The sequence below is a fragment of the Amblyomma mixtum genome, chromosome 3 (assembly GCF_055824585.1).
Source record: "Amblyomma mixtum isolate Tamu chromosome 3, ASM5582458v1, whole genome shotgun sequence".
Classification (NCBI taxonomy): Eukaryota; Metazoa; Arthropoda; class Arachnida; order Ixodida; family Ixodidae; genus Amblyomma; species Amblyomma mixtum.
In genome coordinates this window covers 312,902,019-312,925,229 of record NC_143014.1, presented here as the reverse complement: position 1 = coordinate 312,925,229, position 23,211 = coordinate 312,902,019, and the positions used below count along the sequence as shown (strand labels likewise).

At 45.9% G+C, this 23,211-nt stretch overlaps 2 protein-coding genes and 1 pseudogene across 2 annotated transcripts in view; all 3 read right to left on the bottom strand.

The window, feature by feature from the left end:
- LOC149355633 (uncharacterized) overlaps positions 1–23,211 on the bottom strand; it is a 430,506-nt pseudogene that overhangs the window by 92,008 nt on the left and 315,287 nt on the right.
- The window catches only part of LOC149355642 (uncharacterized), a 78,103-nt gene that overhangs the window by 44,598 nt on the left and 10,294 nt on the right, over positions 1–23,211 (bottom strand). Inside the window, exons 4-5 of the mRNA XM_089583965.1 lie at positions 17,933–18,036; positions 8,697–8,766 (exon numbers count right to left, since the gene is read on the bottom strand). Of these exons, the coding sequence (XP_089440091.1) occupies positions 8,697–8,766; positions 17,933–18,036 (174 nt within the window). The remainder of the gene's footprint in view (positions 1–8,696; positions 8,767–17,932; positions 18,037–23,211) is intronic.
- On the bottom strand, positions 255–2,895 carry LOC149355643 (uncharacterized). Its single transcript, XM_089575349.1, has 5 exons — positions 1,646–2,895; positions 1,508–1,558; positions 1,360–1,416; positions 832–897; positions 255–322 (listed from the first exon to the last, which is right to left on the bottom strand). The coding sequence occupies exons 1-5, from the start codon at positions 1,902–1,904 to the stop codon at positions 255–257; spliced, it is 501 nt and encodes a 166-aa protein (XP_089431475.1). The 5' UTR covers positions 1,905–2,895.

Below are 23,211 nucleotides of genomic sequence, written 5' to 3'. Positions count from 1 at the left end.
TATCAAGCAAACAAATAAACGCGGGCACTATCGCAGACTGTACCACTGCATGTGAAAGCAGCGCACTCATTATTATACTAAAAAATATTTGGCCATAACGAAGGCCGTCAAGCTAACGATCAGTGTTTCAAATTGAAGTAATGAAACCATCGGCGAAATATTCGGCGAAATGCGGGATTGCTCTACTCATATTTAGTGCATGCTATGACGTTGATACTGTGAAATTCATCATTCAGCAACTGCAGTTCAAGGAATTAATACGAGATATTCGTACGGTGGTCTCGCCACAGGTGGTGGAGGCTGGAACGGGGGACCAGGAGGGCTGAAATGGAAACGAATGCGTGGTTCAACTCATCAGGCTGCAGGTTGACAAATTTATGCGCTCAGAGTTAGGGTGACCCTTACGGTGGTCTCGGAACAGGCGGTGGACCCGGGGGAGGCCTGGGAGCAGGAGGAGGCGGTCTACAAGAGAACGTTTTTTCAAACTTCTTTGTGTGGTCCTCAGGAAGATTGTCATTGAGGAAATACAAAAGGGTGACATGTTTTCTTACGGGGGTCTGGAAACTGGAGGACGAGGCTGGTAAGGAGGACCAGGAGGCCTAAAAAGACAGTAGAGAAGGAATTCTCCTCATGACAGGAAACTAAGTTCAGAACTCAGCTAGATACCGCAATATAAAATGACCCTTATGGAGGTCTCGCCACCGGAGGGGGTCCGGGTGGAGGCCTTTGTGGAGGTGGCGGCCTACAAGGTTGCAAACTAATTACCTACTGCAATGATGTTTGTACTAAAGATAATTTAATCTGAATGAGCGTGCGAACAGTTCCCCTTACGGTGGCCTTGACACAGGAGGTGGAGGTTGGTAGGCCGGAGGTGGTCGAGAGGGAGGACGGGTCGGTCTGTGCAGAAGGTACAGTTAAAATTTGCGGCATGAAGACAGTTCAGTGAGCAGACAAAGGCAGCGAAGCTTAGAGAGTGTTAGTGAAATAATGTCAACAAAGTACTCTATTTGAAGTCATGCATGATGACTTAGAAACAAGCTTTAGTGTCTAAGTGACTGACTAAAACCACTTTAGTAGTGAGGAATATTCGTACCCTGTTTTTTTGACCATTTCCTAACAATCTCAGGCATTCATTGACGAAGGATTATTAAGCGCTAAAATATCTAAAAGCGCAAGTTATTCTGAAGCGAATGCATTTTACGAAAGAAAATGTAAGGGTATTCGTACGGTGGTCTCGCCACAGGTGGCGGGGGTTGGAACAGGGGACCAGGAGGGCTGAAGAAAGGGTAATTTTTTAGCAGTTCAGTTCATCAGGGTATTAGCACAGCTGTAGGGCATAACAGCTCAGTTAATCCTTACTGTGGTCTTGCAACAGGGGGTGGTCCCGGGGGAGGCCTTGGGGCCAGAGGTGGCGGTCTACAACAAAGCAAAGCATTCGCAAACTGCTTCGTATAGTCCTCAAGAGAATTGTCCTTGAGGCAGTAAAAAGGGGGACGTATTTTCTTACGGTGGTCTGGGTACAGGAGTAGTAGGAGGCTGGTAAGGGGGGCCAGGAGGCCTAAACAGTAGGAGAGAGGGCATTGTCTTCACGTCAGAAAATTGTCGATCTTCAGATCTCTAGTTAATACAGCATAGTTTAAAAAACCTCTTATGGAGGTCTCGCCACCAGAGGGGGTCCCAGTGGAGGTCTTTGTGGGGGAGGAGGTGGCCTGGAAGATTGCACCCCAGTTAATCGCGGAACCGAGGTTATGCCCAAGCCAACTGAAGAAGGAAATAAAACGAGTGAAAAATCTCCTTACGGCGGCCTCGACACAGGAGGTGGAGGCAGGTAGGCAGGAGGCGGTCGAGACGGAGGGCGGGGAGGCATGTAAAGGTAATTGCAGCTCGATGTTGAGAGGCAGCATATCTACTATTGAACAAAAATATATTTGAGGCTAGAAAGAACTATTCGATGGAACGCAGCAAAGCAGGGGATCCTATGTCATGATTGCAGACTTCGAACATTAATGGGTGTGCTGAAATGGCTACCAGAAAGATGTAGGGTTTTCAATGCCATTGATATGTTTTTCACCCTAGAACACGGGTATCGGGCACAATAGTGGAAAGCTGCGCGGAAACACCTCTATTAGTCGAAAAATGTGTTTCTGCAGCCAAGCCGACAGAACGGCTCTGGTTGCCTGCTGCGATTCGCGAACAGGACCGTGGTGTGACATGCAGTGTGCTCCAGCGCTTCCAGAGTTAGCAGGCGACACGAGCTCGCCTCCGCTGCAGTGTTGATAGGACTGACAATATTACCCGTGGTTTTTTTGTGTGTTTCTAATTTCCTGATTGGAATTTTCTGGTATTCTCCTGAACACCTCGAAGTAACGACAGTGACATTCGTTCATCGAAAGCGCGTGTGCGTGCTTTTGAGCTTTTGTGTGAGATAAGATGCTAGTAACAAGCCTTGAGGAAGAAATACCAGTTTTAGTCACGTACTGAACGTACAGTCGCGGATAAAAAAGATTAGCACACACGACGGAACACCAGAGTGCCGGAATGACAACGCGTGGCGCTGCGGGTGGCGAAAAGGCTGATAACGAGAGTGTCGGGCCGTTCACATTCTACAGTATTAGGGGGGTTGAGTGGACTGCCACGGACAGCAAAATTACTGGCTAAAAGCAGCGCTATCATCTATTGTTCCCGCAAGTTCCTTTTGACAAACCATCGCGGACATAATAAACCGTAATAAAAGGAGCAATCTTTGCTCATGATAACCGAGCCAAAATAAATGCCGCAAGCACAGTCACGTAGGGTCGGCAATTCAACGCTCGGGCGGTGCACACTTGATAAAGCTTACTTCCTGCCATCCCCCCCTAGGCTGCAAACATGGAAGCGGCCCGTTAGGCAGGTTTGCATACCGCAGCGCGGCGTGGTGAGATATACGAATTCTAATCGCCAGTGATCTGTGCTAATAATTTTTGCTCGCGACTGTACTTGTTTCAAAAAGAATTGTGATGCTTTGGGCTGCGTTTTCAAGTGGTAAAAACGGGACAGAGGTACGCTGCCGCAATAAACACTTCACCAGGTACGACTCACATTCTAAATAATATTTAACGCACCCTTAGGAAAGTATTTCAGCGTTATTTGATGTTTAATGCAATGTGCTCAATAAAACCACTTAAAGGAGGATAGACACCCATTTTGGTGACATGTTTTCGGCTCCACAACGATGCTGAAGACACTACTAGGCATGAATCACCACGTGGCATTCGTCTACGAATGCTAAATAATTGAGAATCAAATTTTTTTGTCATCCAGTTTTGGTTTCGGCTTCAACGGCCTAATGGCGACTGTGATGTCCATGTGTGTTTTTAGGTCACGTGAGACATGCAAAAAAAACGATATAATCGCTGCTTCTACATTCGTTGCCTTTCCGTCTCTTGAGGAAAGCTGGCTTTAATACTGTAATGGATTAAAACGAGAAAGCAGTGATTATATAGCAGTTTTTCATGCCTCACGCGACCTAAAGAACATGTTGACGTCACAGTCATCGCTCGGCTGTTGAAACCGAAACCTAAACAGCGCGAGGAAGAAATCTGAATATAAATAATTAGTGGTCGTAGGAGAATACCATGTTGTAATCCACGTATAATAATACCTTGCCCACTGCCCAGCACTGCTTCCATGCCATGCTCGAGAGCACAGTAACAACCATTACCTAAAATCCGCAGACATGTCGTGTAGCAGCCCTAAATGCTGTCGCAGCAGAGAACGCAGCTAGTCCAGCTCACTCTGACACAAATTCAATCATTAGTAAGCTGCTATATTCTTTAATATGAAGGATCAGAGAAAATCTCTGTGGCTAAGCTTGAGTCCCTGTGGTTCTTGGATTCCCTGCGGAACATTCTTTTTTGTTATTTGTCAAATATGGTGAGCTATAGCTGTCTTAACGTTACACAGAAGGTGTTTTATATTGCTATGTGGTTGTTTAGCGTTCGGAAAAATTCACTTGATAGCACTCACTGTCATAAGCAGCAGATCGCTTTAAAAGAAAGAGATGTGAAAGAGACGCAGCTACCATGCCCATGGCGAGTTAGACGCGTCGCTTCATCTCGTCAGAGGGGCAATTTCCGTGCGTGTCGTCAGTGGGGCCAGCGCAGGAGCGCCGACCATTGAGCGAACAACAGTGACCAGAGAGGGAAAGGCCCAAAGAACTGAAACTAAAATTTTGGCCACAGATAACTCAGCGTCTCCAAAGCGCAATAAAAAATTATTGGTAAAGGATATGCGCATAGCGGTGTCCTTTAACATTCCTGTCATACCGAAACTTTATCAAGAACCACTTCCGAGTCCCTTTAAGGCAGTGCGATAGAAAATATAGGACCCGCCCCTCAGTTTAATGATTACGGCATGCTGCGGCAGCGGGAATTTTGGGCCGCGAAAGCTGCATTAGAATTGAAAGGAAATGTAAAAAGGCCTGCGTGTACTACCCTTCGCGAAAGCTGCAAGCAGCGGCAATCGCTTTTCATTAAGCAAATACTGATAGCACTTCAATAAAGCTCAGTCGAGTCACGGAGAGCTCGGATGACATTGCCACAGAAGTATTCGAGCAACGCACTACAGCTCACAACGGCTTGGAATTCTAACCTTTCAAAGCCGAAACGATATTGCTGCTAGCATGTTCCCTCGCAGGTAGCAGTAAAAGAGGGCGTCACCACAGCGGCCAATGTTAGCACAACGGAATAAGCTGCGCACACGCCGAGCATGATGTGCCCACTATTTCGGTGAAACTCTGTTTCGCCAACAAAGCTTTGCAAGCTTAATGAAAATGAAGCCCGTCGCAGCTCATCCCGGGCTTGTTTCGAGGGCATACACAGGGAAACGAGAGCGCGCTTGGTGAATGTGTGGAAGCGTGGGACTAGAGTGCAGACATGACCTAGCATGTTTACGCTCGTTGCTCTCCTCCACCACCCCGTGGTTCCCGCGCAACAAGAGACAGGTAGTAGGTTTAAGTAAAGGATAAAAAATTGCCCGCACCACTTGGAGTATGATTGACAAAAAAAGCTATACTTTGGTAGATTCTAATCCACCAAATTCCTGCAGGTGACAGCTATACGATTTAGAAACTCTTCACCTTTCCTCACAGGCATTCTGTCTGAAAGAGTGGAAACGTCCCCTGCACTTCTAGTCATTACTAGCATATCTACATAAGTATCAAGTAGCAGTAACTACTACTACTTAGCGTAGTGGAGAATAGCTGCATTCGTCATTAGAGAACACTACAATATTGATTATATCGAAGTTATCCTCAGGCAACTCCAATTCGCAGAATTAGTAAGTTGATGCATTCGTACGGTGGTCTCGCAACAGGTGGCGGGGGCGGGAATGAAGGACCAGGGGGCCTGAAAAACCAACGAATGCGCAGCTCAGCACAGAAGGCCGTGCGTGGAAGAATCAGTGTATAGCAGACGTAGGAAGACCCTTACGGTGGCCTCGCAACTGCCGGTGGTCCAGGAGGAGGCCTCGGGAAAGATGGAGGTGGTCTAGAAGGAAAGGTTTTTCCAAATTGATTTGTATGGGCCTTAAGATAATTTTCAATGAAGGAAGCACACAGAGGGACAGATTTTCTTGCGGTGGTCTGGGTACGGGAGAAGGAGGCTGATAGGGGGACCAGGAGGCCTAAAACACCAGGAGAGAGAGCATTGAAGTCATCACAGCAAAGGATGTTTAGACCTCGACTATACGCGTATAGTGCAGAATTTAAGGCACTCTTACGGTGGTCTGCCAACTGGAGGGGGTACCGGCGGAGGCCTTTGTGGAGGGGGTGTAGGCCTAAAAGGTTATGTTGTAATTATCTACTGCAGAGACATACTGAAAAGCAGACATAATACTGGAAGTGAACGCGCGAATAATTTTCCTTACGGTGGCCTGGACACAGGAGGTGGAGGCAGGTAGGCAGGAGGGGGTCGAGATGGAGGGTGGGTGGGTCTGTGAAGACGGTTACATTTAGAGGTTAGAGCATCTTCACAGCTTAACCAGCAGCCGAATGCAGTGCAGGCCAGAGGCAATTATTCGATCGGGCTCAACGAGCTATGACATTCTAAAAAACGACTAACGACTTCAAACAAAGTGTTAAGGTAATCTAACTGAGGAACCAAACCGTTCCCTGAAGTGAAACGTATGCGTGCCCGAATTCCATGAATATCTGCTAGGGATCACAATCATTCCTTGGCAAAAAGCACAATGGCTCGACCTATCATCAATAAATGCTAAAAAATTATAATTATCAGATAGTCCCAAGGAACCTTTCAAAAATGATAGAAAAATGGTGTTCGTACGGTGGTCTCGCCACAGGTGGGGGAGGTTGGAACGGGGGACCAGGAGGGCTGAAAAGAGGGTAGTTTTGTGGCTCATAGCACCAGTCAGGTGGCAGAAGGGATGTTTATAAATTTGGGTGACCCTTACGGTGGCCTCGCAACAAGTGGTAGTCCCGGAGGAGGTCTTGGAGCAGGAGGGGGTGGTCTAAAAGAAAGTTTTCCAGAATTTATAAGTATGGGCCTCAGAAAAATTGTAGCCATGGAGGGACAGAGGGTGACGGAAAATCTTACGGGGGTCTGGCAACAGGAGGTGGAGGCTGGTAAGGGGTACCCGGAGGCCTAAAGGACAGAAAAGAGGGCATTTTCCTCATGGCGTTGAATGGTTGATGTTTACATCTCGCTAATATGCTGCAGGTTTTAAAGGACCCTTACGGTGGTCTCGCCACCGGAGGAGGTCCAGGTGGAGGCCTTTGCGGGGGAGGAGGTGGCCTACAAGATAACGTCATAATTAGGCATTCTTTGGACGTTGTGATATCAGCAGCTTAATGTCGGAAATTAACGTGCGAATAATTCCTCTTACGGTGGCCTGACAGCGGGAGGCGGCGGTTGGTAGGCGGGAGGGGGTCGAGTTGGAGGTCGGGTAGGTCAGGGAAGATGGTAGTAGTAGGTGTTAGCATGTTAATAAAGTTTTGCTCAGAAGGCAGCACAACCAATGGGGCATTGTTTGACCCCTAAGCGAAATATCGCAGACGAACTCACAACTGGGGTCTTTAAAAAAGCCTTAAAGGAACACTGAGGACAAATAGATGTTAGTCTGTGTCTGTAAAGCTGCGTGTTCAAATCACAAGAGACCACACTGAACGAAAACGCAGCCTTTTTAAAGTAGAAAAGATGAAAAGGGAACGAAATGCAGCAGTTGCTATCGCCCGCTGATTTTGCAAGTAAGCTGCATACATCGACGGAGATTTTATGCGCGGAAGCCAGAACCGACGCTCTTTGTGTCATCCCCTATTTTTCCTGTGTTCTGTCTTTTGCGCCATTCTGAACTTCAATCATGAACCAACTAGCCCCAAAGCAAGTTCTTCTGCTAAGAATGGTTCCACACACTCACAGCATCTCACACAAACTGAAAAAGATAGGGAATCTAGTTAACACTAAAGTTGTGTTTTGGCCCCTGACAAACTCGGGAAGATTTGCAAGAAGATCAATATACTCTGTTCGTTGCACAACAATGCTCCATAAGACATCAAAACCAATTTGTACCTTGTCAGGAAGGCGTAGTTTAGTCAATCCCACTATCGTGTGGTAAACATTGTTGGGCAAATGGGACATCGCCTCCATGAGCACCTCAAGGTTGGTTGGTTTGGTTGGTTGGTTTGTAGGGTTTAACGTCCCAAAGCGACTCAGGCTATGAGGGACGCCGTAGTAAAGGGCTCCGGAAATTTCAACCACTTGGGGTTCTTTAACGTGCACTGACGTTGCACAGCACATGAGCCTCTAGAATTTCGCCTCCATCGAAATTGAACTGCCACAGCCGGGATCGAAAATGCGTCTTTCGGGTCAGGAGCCGAGTACCATAACCACTGAACCACTGTGGCGACTGAGCACCTCAAGGAGCATCACAACAATGCACTCGAAACAATGAAAGGGCACTCGGGCATTCACTGCAGGGACTGTACAGATTGCACGGCGCTCTTCAACCAGACGAGAGTGATAAGCAAACATCACAATCAGCTCACCAGCGAAATCCCGGAAGCCGCAGAAATTGCGAGGATTGAGGACGCATGTATAAGTAGTGCTTCGTTGGCATTAACAGCGAGGGAAATAACATTTTTGGACGTGAGATAATGGTGCCGCTGTAGCAACCTTCAACAATTGTTAGCATTATTTTGTTCACGTGATTGTCATCATGTTTTCTGTTGTTGGTAGTGCCTGATGCATATATTTTCACGGGCCAAGCAATAAAGCTTCAGTTGAAAGTCAGTGCTCGTCTTTGTGATCTTCCTATGTCCCAGTCTTTATTGCGCTGTCTACACTCAGAGCATGTGTGCCGCAGTTTCGTTCAACACAGTCAATGATACACTGCAAGCTTTTGGGGGGAAGGCATGAAATTCCTTGTGCGGCAAAGGCTATCACTACTAAATCATATGACGTAGTTTCATAGTATGGCATGGCTAAGAACTCCCATGGCTCAGAATGGCATAAACAACATATCAATTCCACCGCTGCAGCACTCTTTTAGAAAAACATTGATCTAGAGCCTTTTTTTTCCAATACCAAATTCACAGAGCACAGCATCACCGCAGGTAACCTGCAGTGGGAATATGACCTCAAGAGTGCACGAGTGATAAGGTTTCCTCGGAAACTCGACACAATACTTTGGCAATGCGGACTGACCTTTTGGTTAAATAGAAGGGCAGTGCGCTCCTGTGCCTTGCGGCACTTCTCCACCTTGAGATCCATGCTCCTGTGGAAAGAGGAGAAAAGGCTTGAGAGGAAGCTTAACTCTAATATCACTATCACGCTAAAAGTGCAATGTGCAATCCCAATGCAGCAGGGTGATTTAGCCGTGCTCGTGGAAACAGTGCTGCTGCTGCTTGAGCTGACGAGGGCTCAGACATCCAAAGTGCCTCTGCACAGCCAGCAAGCTACTTTGGCCTCCCCATTCACCCTTCGACATGCCATTTTTTGTTTCCATTGAAATTAAATATCTTTCCACCTGAATAGTATACTCAGGTCTTAAAAAAGATGACTTGTTAATTTTTCAGCCCAAAATACCAGCAGTTGATTTTTTGCAGGAAGGTGCAAAATAAATTTTGTACGAAGTGTCATAATTTATGAAAACAGTAACATAGAAAAGCCGAGACATATCAAGCAAACACCCGAAGGTTCGTAAAAATAATTTATATTTCATAGGCATGTTATGCTTGAAACTGCGAGGAAAAAAAAATGACGTTACTACTGGTGGCAAAAAATGTCTGCAAAAAAATGGCGGACGGTGTGCTACCCCATTCACTAATAAGGAAGTAATTACTCATTGGCATCCACCCAAGCGCAGCAATATGGCCATAACCCGAACACATATTTTGATTGTTGCACCGCAAATGTTCATAATAAGCGAGCATTCATTATATCTGCGGCCGTTATAAGTGGGCTCGACTGTATTTTACCCATTGGCACAGAAAAAATCTAAATGTCACAGATATAATAATACTAATGGAGACATGACTTAATTCTTTATGTAGCACTGAATTTTTCACACTGGTAAAGACTATGATGTGTTTTCTTGCAAATGAGAAGACAGGCGCACTGTGTCAAAAACAATCACTTCTTCATGTGCAAGTCAAATCTGATCTTAATGTGGTAGGGGTGGGCATTACACATGGAAACGCTATGCTGAGCTGCTAACATGCCAGCACTTGATAAGCTATGCATTGGCATAAATAGCACTGTTACTTACTATCCTTCCTGTCCAGATATTCTCTGTGATGACTAGCTTTCCAATTTGCAGTAAGGTCTGATGATTTTCCTAGTCCTTAACCCCTTCATGACACAGTGCCAATACTTCTTCAATGTGTAGGCATTGCAACTTCACACAGGTAGTGAGAAATCCCACTACAGATACTATACTGAGTCATCCAACACACTACGCTTATTCTTAACAACACACCCAGAATTCTCATCTCCTACAACATATCTTCCAGCTTTAAGGACCACTTTTGTGCGTTTGCATACTCAGCACCTCTCTAAACAACAGATCCCTTCCAAGATTACAGTAGCACAGACCAATATGAGCAATCAGCAACTTAGCAATTTCTTGTACATTTATTTGAATGGCATTGGTGCACAAAACACTGAAAAAAAGAAATGAACTTGAGAACTGCGCTATGATACACTGACGAAGTTTACATATGGCTTTGTGCTAGTGCAGACAACTCTAGAGAATTCTAACAAATAATAATGCACTGCAGTACATCAATAAACACTGAGACCTCTATAATAAAGAATGGTTGTTTTTTTTCCCACTTTTCCAGGATACAGAACATAAGTGAACGTTGGGAGGCTTAAAGGGATGGACAAGTGACCGAAACAATGAATGGCGAGCTAGTACTGCATCATTTGATGAAGGTTGACGGTTGAAGCTTTATTTCCGCAACTAGGTGTTGCGAGGACAGTCAGGGAAAAAGCTCTATAGACAGATTGAGAGGTCCTGGCTTCCTATTACAGTGCAGCATTAACGGCGGTGGAGTACGACATCAAACAAAATGTAAGGAGAAAAATCACGCATGTTCAGTACAGAGAACGAGACATGTACGTTCAGAACGCAGTAAATTGTGCTTGTAAAGAAGAAAAAGAACTGCATTAGATCAAAGGGACTCGGCAAGGACTGGGAGGAGAAAACAAACAACAGCAAAATTGACAGGTGTGCTCAAAATGGTAACAGCAAGAAAAAAAAACTACTAAACAAACATTTGCGGCAATTCTTTGAGAGAAATATTGGATACATCAAGATTCTTGTGGCAGTACAACTGGTTCGGGAGTGTCGGTAATGTATGCTGCAACATTTGTTTGCCATAGTTTGTGCGGCATTTTTTAAGATTCCAAGGCTCTGCTGCGCGGGTATCATACACAGTTCTGCTTTGCTCTAACCCAGCAAGTGTAAGTAAGGTTTTGGTTTTTGTGGGGTTTAACGTCCCAAAGCAACTAAGAGACGCCGTAGTGGAGGGCTCCGGAAATTTCGACCACCTGGGGTTCTTTAACGTGCACTGACATCGCACAGCACACGGGCCTCTAGAATTTCTCCTCCAAAGAAATTCTAGCCGCCGCGGCCGGGATGTAAGTAAGGAGTCATCATTTTTCATTATGGCAAGTTTATATTTATAGCACAGCCTAGTTATACATGGACTTCATTTGTATAAAGTTGTGTTGATGGAAAAGACTCGCAGTGTGGGAGAAATACAGCACTTTACATGCAATCCGTATACGTATTTACTCGCATAACGATCGCACTTTTTCTTCAAAAAACTGACGCAAATTTAGGAGTGCGATCATTACGCGGGGTAAATTTTTAACAAAAAATGTTTCAGCCCCGAAAACGAATACAAGTAGCAGGTCAGACCACCCTTGTCACCCGGGCGCGCTACCCGCAGTAGACACGCCGCTAAACGCGGTTATCGGCTTATCGCGAATCGAGCTCAGCGATCTCGGCGATCTCGGCGATCTCGGCTTACCGTCGTTAACCGAGAAGATAAGAGTGCGAAAAGCACACGAGCTGGCCCGCTTTAAGAACGTACTTTCGTCGCACTAAATCACGTTCCAAGAGCAACGCATCAAAATAGGCAGTGTGTAGCATGAGCAGCGGAGCTGCGCGACGCGCTTTTATGCAGCCTTTACAACAGCAAGTCCCGCGGCGCTCAAGCTACGCATTTTACCACCGTTACGCCGAAATATGTCCGGTCCCTGCCGCATCGTTAAAGTAGGCGACAAATTCGGAACGCTCGCCGCACCAGATTCCGCGAGCTTACCGCAATGATCCCGCCCGCGAGCGCGGTGGACGACGAGACCTTTTCAGGACCCCTGGCAAAACCGGTTTTCTGGGCTGTGCCGGGAACGTGGGGGAGCTTCGTGGCCAACTCTTTTCTGTACTAAGAGCACAGCCCAGCGCACAATATGGCGGCGCCCATGGACCTCTTTTTGAAAAGGTCTTATTTTAATAATATAGCGCGAGCGTCGACCGAACTGCTGGTCAGCGCCTTATAGCGGCGATAAGCGTGCAACAAGGTGAGAGTTCGCGCATGCGCACGATGGAAGAGCGTCGTCTGCTACGCTGTTCCGAGCACGAGGACACACGCCCTGCCACAATACCAGTTCGCAAGATCCCGCCAAGTCGTACAGCGCATGCGCATGATTAATATGTGAGACTTCATGACGCGTGCCATTTTATACCATCGAGACACTGCAAGGCTGATTAAAGAGCTGGTTGGAATCCCGTTTATCGCGATCCAGGCGAGGGTTTCAATGTGCTGCTATATTTCTTTCCTTTTATTTTTTCTTATCATAACTTTGCACCGCCAGGCTGATCTCCCGTAATAGGCAAAAAAAGAGAGAGAGAGAATGAAACCACATCTCATGCAGTCTCACATATTCTGTTTGCACTTTACTATTATTGCTCAATTTGTGGTCTGTTTTTGTATCCACTCCTGCTTAGGCCTCACGGCCCGCAGTATGCCATAAATAAATAAATAAATTAATTAATTAATTACTCATGCGCATGGGCTGTACGACTTGGCGGGATCTTGCGAACTGATATTGTGGCAGGGCGTGCGTCCTCGTGCTCGGAACAGCGCAGCAGACGACGCTCTGCCTTCGTGCGCATGCGCGAACTCTCGCCTTGTTGCGTGCTTATCGCCGTTAGAAGGCGCTGACCAGCAGTTCGGCCGACGCTCGCGCTATATTATTAAAAATCAGGGTGGCTGTACTCCCTAGTCGTCGCTAGGCCTAACTTGATTCGTATCAAAGCCACAGTGGACGGCGCTTTTGAACTGACCAACGCTATAATGAATGTTCTACTTATAGTGCTGCCTTACTGACAACCTAATTGTTTCGTAATAAAAGAAATACATACGATCGATTTCAGCGACGCCTTAGCAGCGGAGCTGGCGTGCAAGTAGATCGGATCACTCGCACTGCAACGGCGGCAGCTGCTGTGCGACTGCGAACGTGAAACTAGCTTGTGTCGCAGTTATTACTCCTACCAGCAACTTGGTACAGGCCAGCGATTCTCAAAGAAGATTCATTTTTGACGTTCCCGTATCCCAGCGCTTATTATTTACGAGAACAATAAAGTTTAGCCGGATCACCGCATCACTTCGTTGCACCGCAACCCAGAACGGTGGCGAGCCTTGCGACAACGGCGAACCGTGATTCGAGATTACCGCAGATAAGTTTGGTATCCGCGATTAAGCATAACTGCATTTAGACTCCCATGTGACTGCAGGTCAGCCAACAGGCAGCTGCCGCTGCAATGCTGACAGAGCAAGATGGTCATCTGCACGTGCCATCTGTCAGACAGATAGCAAGTACGATCATCGATCATCGTCAGCTAGACTCGACATCGTCGACAAATTGCAGCGGCAAGTTCGGGGTGCGATCATTACGCGGGGAATAAAAAAAACTGAATTTTGCCAACAAAATTCGGGGGTGCGATGATTATGCGAGTGCGATCATTATGCGAGTAAATACGTAATACGTTTTTGTAGGATAGTGAGTTTGGTAATATTTCCAGCTGTTGTTGTTGCCCACACCCTACATCTGTAGTTGGCTATGGAAGAGAACAAAGAGTGGTAGAGTAACATGTTGACTGACGCAGGAAAATTAAAGCAATTGCGGCGCATGATACCAACTATTCTGGAAAGTTTCTGAACTATAAAATTAATATTATGTAAGCCTTCGATAATAAACTTGTAGCAATTAGGAACAAAGTGCGTCACAGTACTGGAGGGCAGTTCATTCTACAAGTTACCAGTCTGGTTAAAGAACCATATGGATGCTCGTGGGCAGTGGACATCTTTTAGTATGCAAGCACCACTTCACTACCAACCCTGAAAAAGCCGATGGGTCTCTGAAGCCTCGACCTTTGACCCTTGACCCTTGTTTATTTTAGTGAAAAAGCACAATTAGCCGCCTAAACTGCAAAATCCAAAGGTGGAAGCGAAGCCTCTCAGATACCTGCAGAAATAAAATAAATATTGCCATGACTGGGTTTCCAACCCCCAGTGGCGTGACCTGATCAGTGTCGCTGGCCACTGTCCGACAGCACTACGCATAGCCACAACCAATTGCACCTCATGTTTAACTGCCACGCTCTTGCGCTGTGCACAGCACAACGTTGTCTTCACCAACTTCTATACATGCGCAAAAAGTACTATTAGCCACCTACCTCCCAAAATCTGCAGGTGGACGGGAAGCCTCTGAGATAGTCATGAAAGGAAAGGAAAAGCGCATAACTGGCTCCCTGGGTCAGTGGACACCTCAATTGAGCTTAGAGCTATGTGGCGGTAGTAACAGAGAGATGTGCGCTGCATGCATTGGTGTTGACAAAGTTGAGGCAGAAGTGCAGCACTGGAACAATAGGCCGCTGGCGTTCATAGGGTTCACTGACGCTGGCATTAAGAACGATGTAGACTCCATTGATTTTGAGGAAAGGAAAAGTGCATAACTGGCTCCCTGGGTCAGTGGACACCTCAATCACACTTTCAGGTATGTGACTGTGGTGTTCAGCTACAAAAAAACTGTGCTTTCCCACAATATTTCATGCTTAGCAATGCTAAACCACAAATTATTGTTTTCGTGACTAATAAGAGAGGGTGCAACGATCATGAAGCGATTAAGCAACTATAACTCAGAGATGGACTTTAATAAGGTTAGTCTGGTGGGGGGTCCCAGAAGGAGTGTGTGTTTGAGTTTCAGTCAGTTCAGAAGTCTGACTTCGGAGTTCGGACTTCAGAGTCAAATAAGCCATAGGCTTTACAAAATGTGGAGCTATTCACAAGTTGCATACCAGATATCCAAGGACATAGATAGCTTCAAAAGTTGCATTGATGACATGAGATGTCCAGGACAGATCACTGGTCAAGCAAATTCCTAGGCACACATATGAATATAGACACAATACTGCTGAACTACGTATCCTGCAATCTGGTATAGGTTATGACTGCTGAGGATGGTAGAAATTACAGCCACCTCATATAAATTTGAAGAAGTCGGCCATTAGCCCATCCATTAGGCCATTAGTTTTAAGCTACACTGCACATGGTAGGAGTCAGACAGACACCCAAGACACAGTAGGGCTACACTTTCCCTGGTGTACATTGTGTGTTTGATTTCGGTATAAGCTCATTTTACGTGCATAATTCCATGCTCAATATCTCCAGCACCTATGCTGATTTAGCAATTCTAGAAACTGGGCTACCCTTCAATATTGACTGCTCCCTATTCTGTAATTAATCTTGATGCCTAAAAGAAAAACAAATGTTAATTAAGTAAATATGTTAACTCATATTTTAACTGCATTCCATCACAAAGAAAGCCCACCTTGCTGTACGGTCCACCTACATATGTCTCTCGCGGTTTCCAAAAGGAAAAATCCCCGTGTCCTTAAAAAGGACTACATGTATATTAATGATATTGTCATAAGACTGCTAGTGTGTTGTCATGCAGTAATGGATTCCTATAAATTTGCGTGTAGTTGAATGGATACAGTTGTCAGCACTACACCAGGTTGATCGTGCTTTTTTTGTCCCTATATGTTTAGTGCTCCACAGTCAAAATGAGCATGGACCAATTATCCCGAACCAGACTTTTGGTTTGGATTATTGGGGTTTAACGTCCCAAAGTGACTCAGGCTATGAGGGACGCCGTAGTGGAGCGCTCCGGAAACTTCGGTCACCTGGGGTTCTTTAACGTGCACTGACATTGCGCACAGTACACGAGCCTCTAGAACTTTGCCTCCTTTGAAATTCGACCGCCTCGGCCGGGATCAAACCCGCGTCCTTCGGGCCAGCAGCCGAGCGCCATAACATCTAAGCCACCGCGGCGGGGCCCGAACCAGACTTTTGATGCTGAGTAGGCTTCAAGCATTAAGCAAGTGAAACAGGCTCATGGGCTGCAAGCTACGTATAACCTCTACAAGAAGTACCGTGCAGTTGTTGCAGCCTTCAGGTGGTCGCTCTCAAAAAGGCCGCCACACAACATGCAACTACAGGTAAGGCTGGTAAACATGGGCTTGCCCTGCCAAGACAAGTGTGGTTCAAAGGTGTTCAGCCCGGTTGGAAACAGCATGCACAGGAAACGAGAGACGACTGCACTCCATCCTACTATGGGAAAGGAGGGACTGTCCCCTGCCAGGGTGATGGAGCAAGGGCAGGTGCATGCAAGCATTGTAAGGCAATACAAGCTGGCACATGTCACCAGCCAAGACGGCATCACACATGCTGAGTGCATAGGTACCGACAGGAAAATGGGGTTCAATGGATGCCATCACTTAGCCTTCATCAATGACAGAAAAGCACTTGGTCCAACTGAGAGATCAGCAGTCATACAGGCATCGCATAACAACGGTATGGAAAATTCTAAAAATGCTGGAACATATACAGCCAAACCCAGGTATATCAAACTAGAAGGGGGTCGCAAAATAGTTCAGTACATTGATAGTTCGATACATAATAATGGCGAAGAAAAGCCTGTTGAACTTTTTGCTTTAAACTGGAAAAAAAACGATAAAAGTACGCAGAAGTAAATTTTAGAAATTCGGTTTTAGCCAAAAAAAAAGCTCAGAATTCTCGACATTCATGCCACAAATTCCATTGATTAAAAGGAGAAAATCAACAAGGTACGGAAGGCAGAGGCGGGCTGAGATGGTGGTATTAGATTAAGTGGCACAGTTGTGTCTTTTGAGGCCCTGCGCCCTCGTGCCCCTACCTTGCTTGCCTCCTTGCCAAACTTGTCTGCTAACATAGCACTGCCGATTCACTGTCATCACTTGCTTAGGGCAGTTACTTGGTTATGAAGGTTTCTCCACCGCATGTAACTGACACAAAACTATGCACGAGCATCACGAAAAAGTGCCATGTTCTGGCTACTGGATGGTGCAGCACCAGTTCCACTGCTCTTCAGACCACGTGATGCCTCGCCCTCTCATTCACCCTCTCGCTGAACCCAGCACAACAACACAACCAAAACATGACAGCCCAGTTTTTAGAAGTACAGCTCCACTTTGTCTGATGGTTCCATCATTCAACGCGTCCACTGTGGCAGCGAGTTTCGGGCCCCAATCTCTGTGCTTTGTGGTCCACTGGTGGAACCACCCTTAGATTTTCTTGGGTGCAGCGTGATCCACCAGTGAGCCTCCAGCAAAACCAGCTTACTGGAACCGACAACAGATGCCAGTAGCAACTTTGCATGCACGTTTTGTGCAGGTTCTTCACAAAATCTGAGCTGTCCCACGGCTTCACAGCCCCAATCAGTATTTGTGCCACACAGCAGGAATACACGACGTGACCCACCAGTGACCCAGGACACGGTAAACGTGTTAACTACCGTTAATCTTTTTATTGGCATCATTCCCTTTTAAAAGCACAACTTTATGTGCAGTCTTGGACAAAGTTTAAGGGATGCAAGTTTTAGGAGAAAAAACAAAAAGATATTTCTGCGGGGTTAGACAAAGGAGGTCAATGAAAAGCATACAGATAGGAGAGGAAATGCGTGCTGCATCTGATATTTTTTTTTCTGCGAGTCCACATCCTGCAAACTTTTGTTCATTACTATGACCATTTGCACATTGACCACTGGTGAATCAACTTCCCATGCTAATACAGGAGCCAAGATGTACTCTAAATGACTTCTGATCACTCAGGAATACCATGTTACATCACCAAACAAAAAAGAGGTAACAGCAAAACACACAACTCATCAACACACAATAAAGGTCGCAAGACGTGTTCTTGGCAATACCGTGTAAATATGCCATTTGCTATACAATATTTTAACGAGTGGCAATTTTGTCCCCAATGTTTTTCCGATGGGCAATCAAAGTGAAAACAATGCAGTTTTTTCCCACAGTGGCAGGCACTCACCTCAAGCGGCTTCTCAAGATGTTCTCGTCACGGTGTTCGCAGTGTGCTACCTCAAGGGCGTCCAGACAGCGCTTGAGGTGTATCTGCTCGTGCTCCACACGCACCTGCAAAAGACAGAGCAGCTGCTGCATGGCCACTAACCCTTGCAATGCCCCCCCCCCCCATCCTCAAGGTCAAATGAGTACTATGCTCAAGTCAGAAGGCAAAAATTTCGAGGCTGTGGAGAAAAAAAAAGCAGCCAATATTTGATGTGCAGAGTAAAGGTACACCTTCAATTGGCCACTCAGATTCGTAGCTGTGCATTACATTTACTGCAGGTCCAACCTTCCTTCTCAAGCCAATCTAGGCTCGATGCAATGGATCTTTTAACGCGTTAAGGGCCCTGTGTCGCGGAAAAGCCGGTGTCGGCGGCGTTGGCCGTGAGCGAAAAATCCCGAAAGCATTAATAAATAAAACCAAGTAGGACATTTGTCGAGTTGGGGAATCAAACCAGGGCCTCCGGAGTGCGAGACAAGCATGCTAACCACTCCACCATGCCAGCTCGATGGTTTGGAATGAACAAAGGCGCATCTAGTGAATACGGTGTTGTCTTAGAAGAGTGCTTTGGACAAATGTACTGTGGTGTATATTAGCAATTATGAGCATGAAAATTACAGATGTCACAGTTAAGCGAGTAGCAAAGAACGTTTCCGCTACTTTTCCTCTTCGCTTGGTGCGCACGTAGCGCCATCTGGCAGTGGCCACTAAAACCTCCTCCTCGCAATGTATGCCACTGCCCCAGCAGATAGTGCGTGTCAGCAGCACCTTCGTTCATCTCGTTTGGGTGCAGTGGGGCCGTACAGGGACGCACGAATCACACGGTGAGCGGCGAACAACGCAGCGCACATCGAAGGCGCGTTAACCATGAAGCTCGCGGCTTACTGCCCGTTCGTTCAGCGCAGAAGCTATGCTGGTGTTAGTCACATCGGGTTTGTTGAGAACGATGTGCTGACGAACTACGACTGTAGTTTGAGTTTAGGGGAGAAGTGTATCAAGGTCATTATGTGTATTATATAAACTTCGAGACCTTATTCCGAAATGGCTGAAGTTGCAGTTATATTATACCCTAATTCAATCACATCTTCATTATTGTTTACTTGTTTGGGGATCTACAACGAAAACTAACCTCACGAGGCTGATAACATTACAGAAAAAAGCAATACGATATGTCGAAAACCTTGCATACAATGATCATACAGGTTTGTACTTCTCTAAGCATTCTATTCTAAAAGTCAATGAATTATTTGAGTTGAAACTGCTTTCTTATGTGTTTAACGATTTCAAACACCATCCCACTAAATATGTTCAATTAAACTCTAGTAGTGACGCGCCTTATAAATTAAGGCACGTCAGTTACAGAGTACCATTCGTAAGGACTAACTATGGAACCGAAATGCTTTCATATTTAATTCCCAGTCTTCTAAATAAACATACACAGGCCATAGAAATTATTCAGAAATCTGTTTCCCAAAAGTCATTCAATAGAAATGCTAAAGCTTACCTCCTTTCTCGCCCGAATGATTAAAATTCTTGATGTCCCTGTTTTTCCGTCAACTCTGTGAATTCTCGTGTTTTTCTTGTTGTGATGTGCCTTGTAAATATTTACTTTAATTATGTCATTGCAAAAGTATGCACCTTCCTCCTACTTTTACCTTGTATAATTATGTGTTGTTTTCTGTAATGAGAGTGTATGAAGCTCTTGCTTCTTTTGCCGCTTGTCCTGAGCATTGTGTCGGGTGCTTGGGCCCCGTCAGGCAGAGTGCATCTGCCTTTTGCCCCTGCATCCGAGACCTTGTTGTCTAAATAAAGATCTATCTATCTATCTAAGAAAAGCAACGAGAAGAGGAAAAAGGAGGAGGAGGCACTATCGCATCTACTCTTAAGGCGAAGCTTAAGCGTCCTCCTAATTTTTTCCACACACTGCTGGGCACGTGTGTCCACATGTGGACCACGCGCACCTGCTCTGGCTAGACAAAGCCAGCACACTCTTAAATACTGCCCTAAAGTGAGACCAAGAAGCTATTGTAAAGGGATCTACAACAGTGACGCCCTCTCACCTCCCTTCGCCACACGGCAAATCTGTGTCTGCAAATGGCAGACTCTGGAGGGGTGCGCTGCTAGAAAAAGGCCCACTGGTGGAACAGGCTCCTTCCCATTCTTGAAACCAAGCTTTCGAGAATAACACATGAGGTTGTAATCAGAATCTCAACCACATTCATGGTTACGATAACAGGTGTGCAAACATCAAGTTCTTGGTTCTGAACTGAATTCAATGTTGCTTAATAGTTTCAGATATCATCAGAGGTTTTGAACAGTTTCAAACATCAACAGAGGTAGTTTAGAGTAAAAACAAACACTTTCCAAAAAACATAGCTATGAAAAGGAACAGATGTACTGAAAATTTTGTTTTCACCCTTTATGAAACATTTAGTATACCTGTATGGCCCACCACGCATTAACCCCCTCGTGGGCTTGGACGAGCCAGGCTCGCCATAAGCAGACCATCATTTCTGGCTCAGCCCAGCTTGTGTGTTTTGTGGCACTCTGTGTCCGGCTTAAGGCGAGTTGGGCTCGTCCAAAGCATTTTCTTGGTTTGCCGACAGATGGTAGCATGAGCAATAAATGACCGTTTTGGTACCATATCCAAAAGAAAAAAAAATGTGTCCATTAGAGAGTTAAGGTTTGGTTTGGTTGATGGTTTATCGGGGCTTAACGTCCCAAGGCGACCCAGGCTATGAGGGATGCCATAGTGAACGGCTCTGGAAACTTCGACCACCTGGTGTTCTTTAACGTGCACTGACATCGCACAGTACACGGGCCTCTAGAATTTCACCTCCATCAATATTCGACCGACGCGGCTGGGCTCGAACCTGCAGCTTTTGGGTCAGCAGCCGAGTGCCATAATCACTGAGCCACCGCGGCAGGCGTTAGAGGGTTAAGGGAGGGAGAATCTAGTAACAGCAATAAGCTTGTTGTGGACTAGCTAATACCTTGTTTATGACTTGTTGAACAATACAATTTGTCTGGAGACTTTAGGGGGACACTATCCTAACGAGTGAACTTTCTAACTGCTTGCTCTATATCACTGCTGAGACCATCTCTGCCAAATTTCATTATTCTAAAATAAGAACGAAACACATTAAGCAACTTTCATGACAAGGATGACTATGCTTGCTTAGCGAAACTGTCGTTAGAAAAATAAGGGTAATTTTCCCAATTTTTTTAGTTATGTGGCCTTAGGAATGTCCAGAGCACACAACTGTGGAATTGTTTTGCTTAGTTTCGATATATTTTGAAAGAATGCTACTATGTAAAGAATGACATTGGTTTTTCATTTTGCACCATTTCTTTAAACTCACTTTTCAGTATGAAAAAAAGGAAAAAATAACCGAGTGCACAGTTGTGTCCTTCCCAAAATTTCCCTCCTGAAAGCCGGCTACAGCGCTAATATATAAGAAGATGAGAGAAATGGAATCACAAGATTGAAAATCCCCTCGCTTTATTTTCAGCACTGAACTGTTTAAGAAAAGCCCCCAGCCGAATGATAAATTTTGGAAGAAATGGTCTCAACCATGATATACATAAACCAGCACCCATGTTTTAATGAAATCGAGCACGTGGTTCAAAAGTTCACTCTTTAGGGCAGTGTCCTGCTTAATGCCTACATCATAAAGGAGCCAACTGAATGCTATCATGACGCACTGTAAGAGGGCCTGATAAATTCTTAGGGGAAGAGTGACGTCAGTGGTCGATTATTGGAGGGGCTGCAAGGTGCAGAGCAGTGCTGGCAAAGAAAGCATAACGGACATACTATACGCAACAAACTGAGCTACAACGCTTGCTCAGGCTAATGGAAAGGCTTGAAACTAAGTTGAGGACAGTGCAGAGAGCTATGGAAAGGAAAATGATAGCCATAACATTGGAAAGAGAGTGGAATGGGTCAGGGAACCAATGCAAGGTAATGATGTCCCAGTGAAAATCAAGAAGAAGAAATGGGCACACGCAGGGCATGTAATGCGAAGGCAAGATAACCCAATGGTCCCTCAGCAGTCAGGGAACAAATGCAAGTTAATGGTATGCTAGCTGGAACTGAGGAGAGGAAATGGTCAAGGGCAGGAGGACATGTAATGCAAAGGGAAGATAAGCAACGGCCCCTTTGGGTAAGGGAGCGGATTCCAAGGAAATGTAAACCTAGCAGACTGTGTCCGATGGGCAGATGAGATTAGGAAGTTCGCAGAGATAAGACGGCCACAGCTGGCAAACAACAGGATTAAAGATAAATGGGAGAGCCCTTTGTCCTGCAGCGGATGTAAGTGGGCTAATCATGATGATGGTACCAACAGGCAAAAAACTTCATCCATATTTTAAATTACACCATTCCAGAGTATTTTTGTGTGTTTTCTCTTAAACACTTCTGAACATGGTAAGTAAACCCTCTTAAATGCCAGACAATGTGCTGATAACACCTAAGTGACATATAGCTGGTCTACGCTGTGTAGATCCTTAATTCTCTGGTCACACGTGGCAAGGTCCCTAGTGTAGTCCCTGGGGGCTGCCATCTTGGGGATGTGACATCACGTGCTGGCTCACACTGCCCATGTGACACACCTTCCTGCCCCCCTCACACCTGCGCACATTGTGCTGAAGGAAAACAGGCTCTTGTGGCCCCACAACGCATTCCCTCATCCCATGAGGGTGCACCCCTTCCCCCTTTAGGGCACAATGTGGTGCACTGCCTGCATCTCATCTGTCTTTTTCTCTACCGACTGAGAAAAGGCCGGCAGCATGCAGTTCAGGGGCCTTTCCGTGCGTTTCCCCTCAAAACCGTGACAACCCCCCAGTGCTTGTACGTACTGCGCATATTTGGGCATTAAACCCATTTTCCTGTTTCTGCCTGAGGCCTTCTCTGCACCATGCTCATGAGTCAACAAACCCACTGCGGTGTCCCTCGTATGCTGCAAAGCGGGAAAGCTACATACCTGAGAGGGCCTTAGCTAGCTCGGTAAGGGCATCACATAGCACAGATCCCTGCAACATGTCATGAAAAACCTGAAAAACTTCATCAAAAAATTGTTTGCAGTTTCTTGCGTGTTTTCAAATACCTCCCCATTCTTAGCACTGCTATCATATGATGACAGAAGGATGGCACGTTTTAGCCAGATGGGTTCTGTCAGCAGCACTAACAGCAGGTGCTGCTGGAAGAAAGCAAGTTGAGCAAGCGTGGTGAGTTGCACCCATAA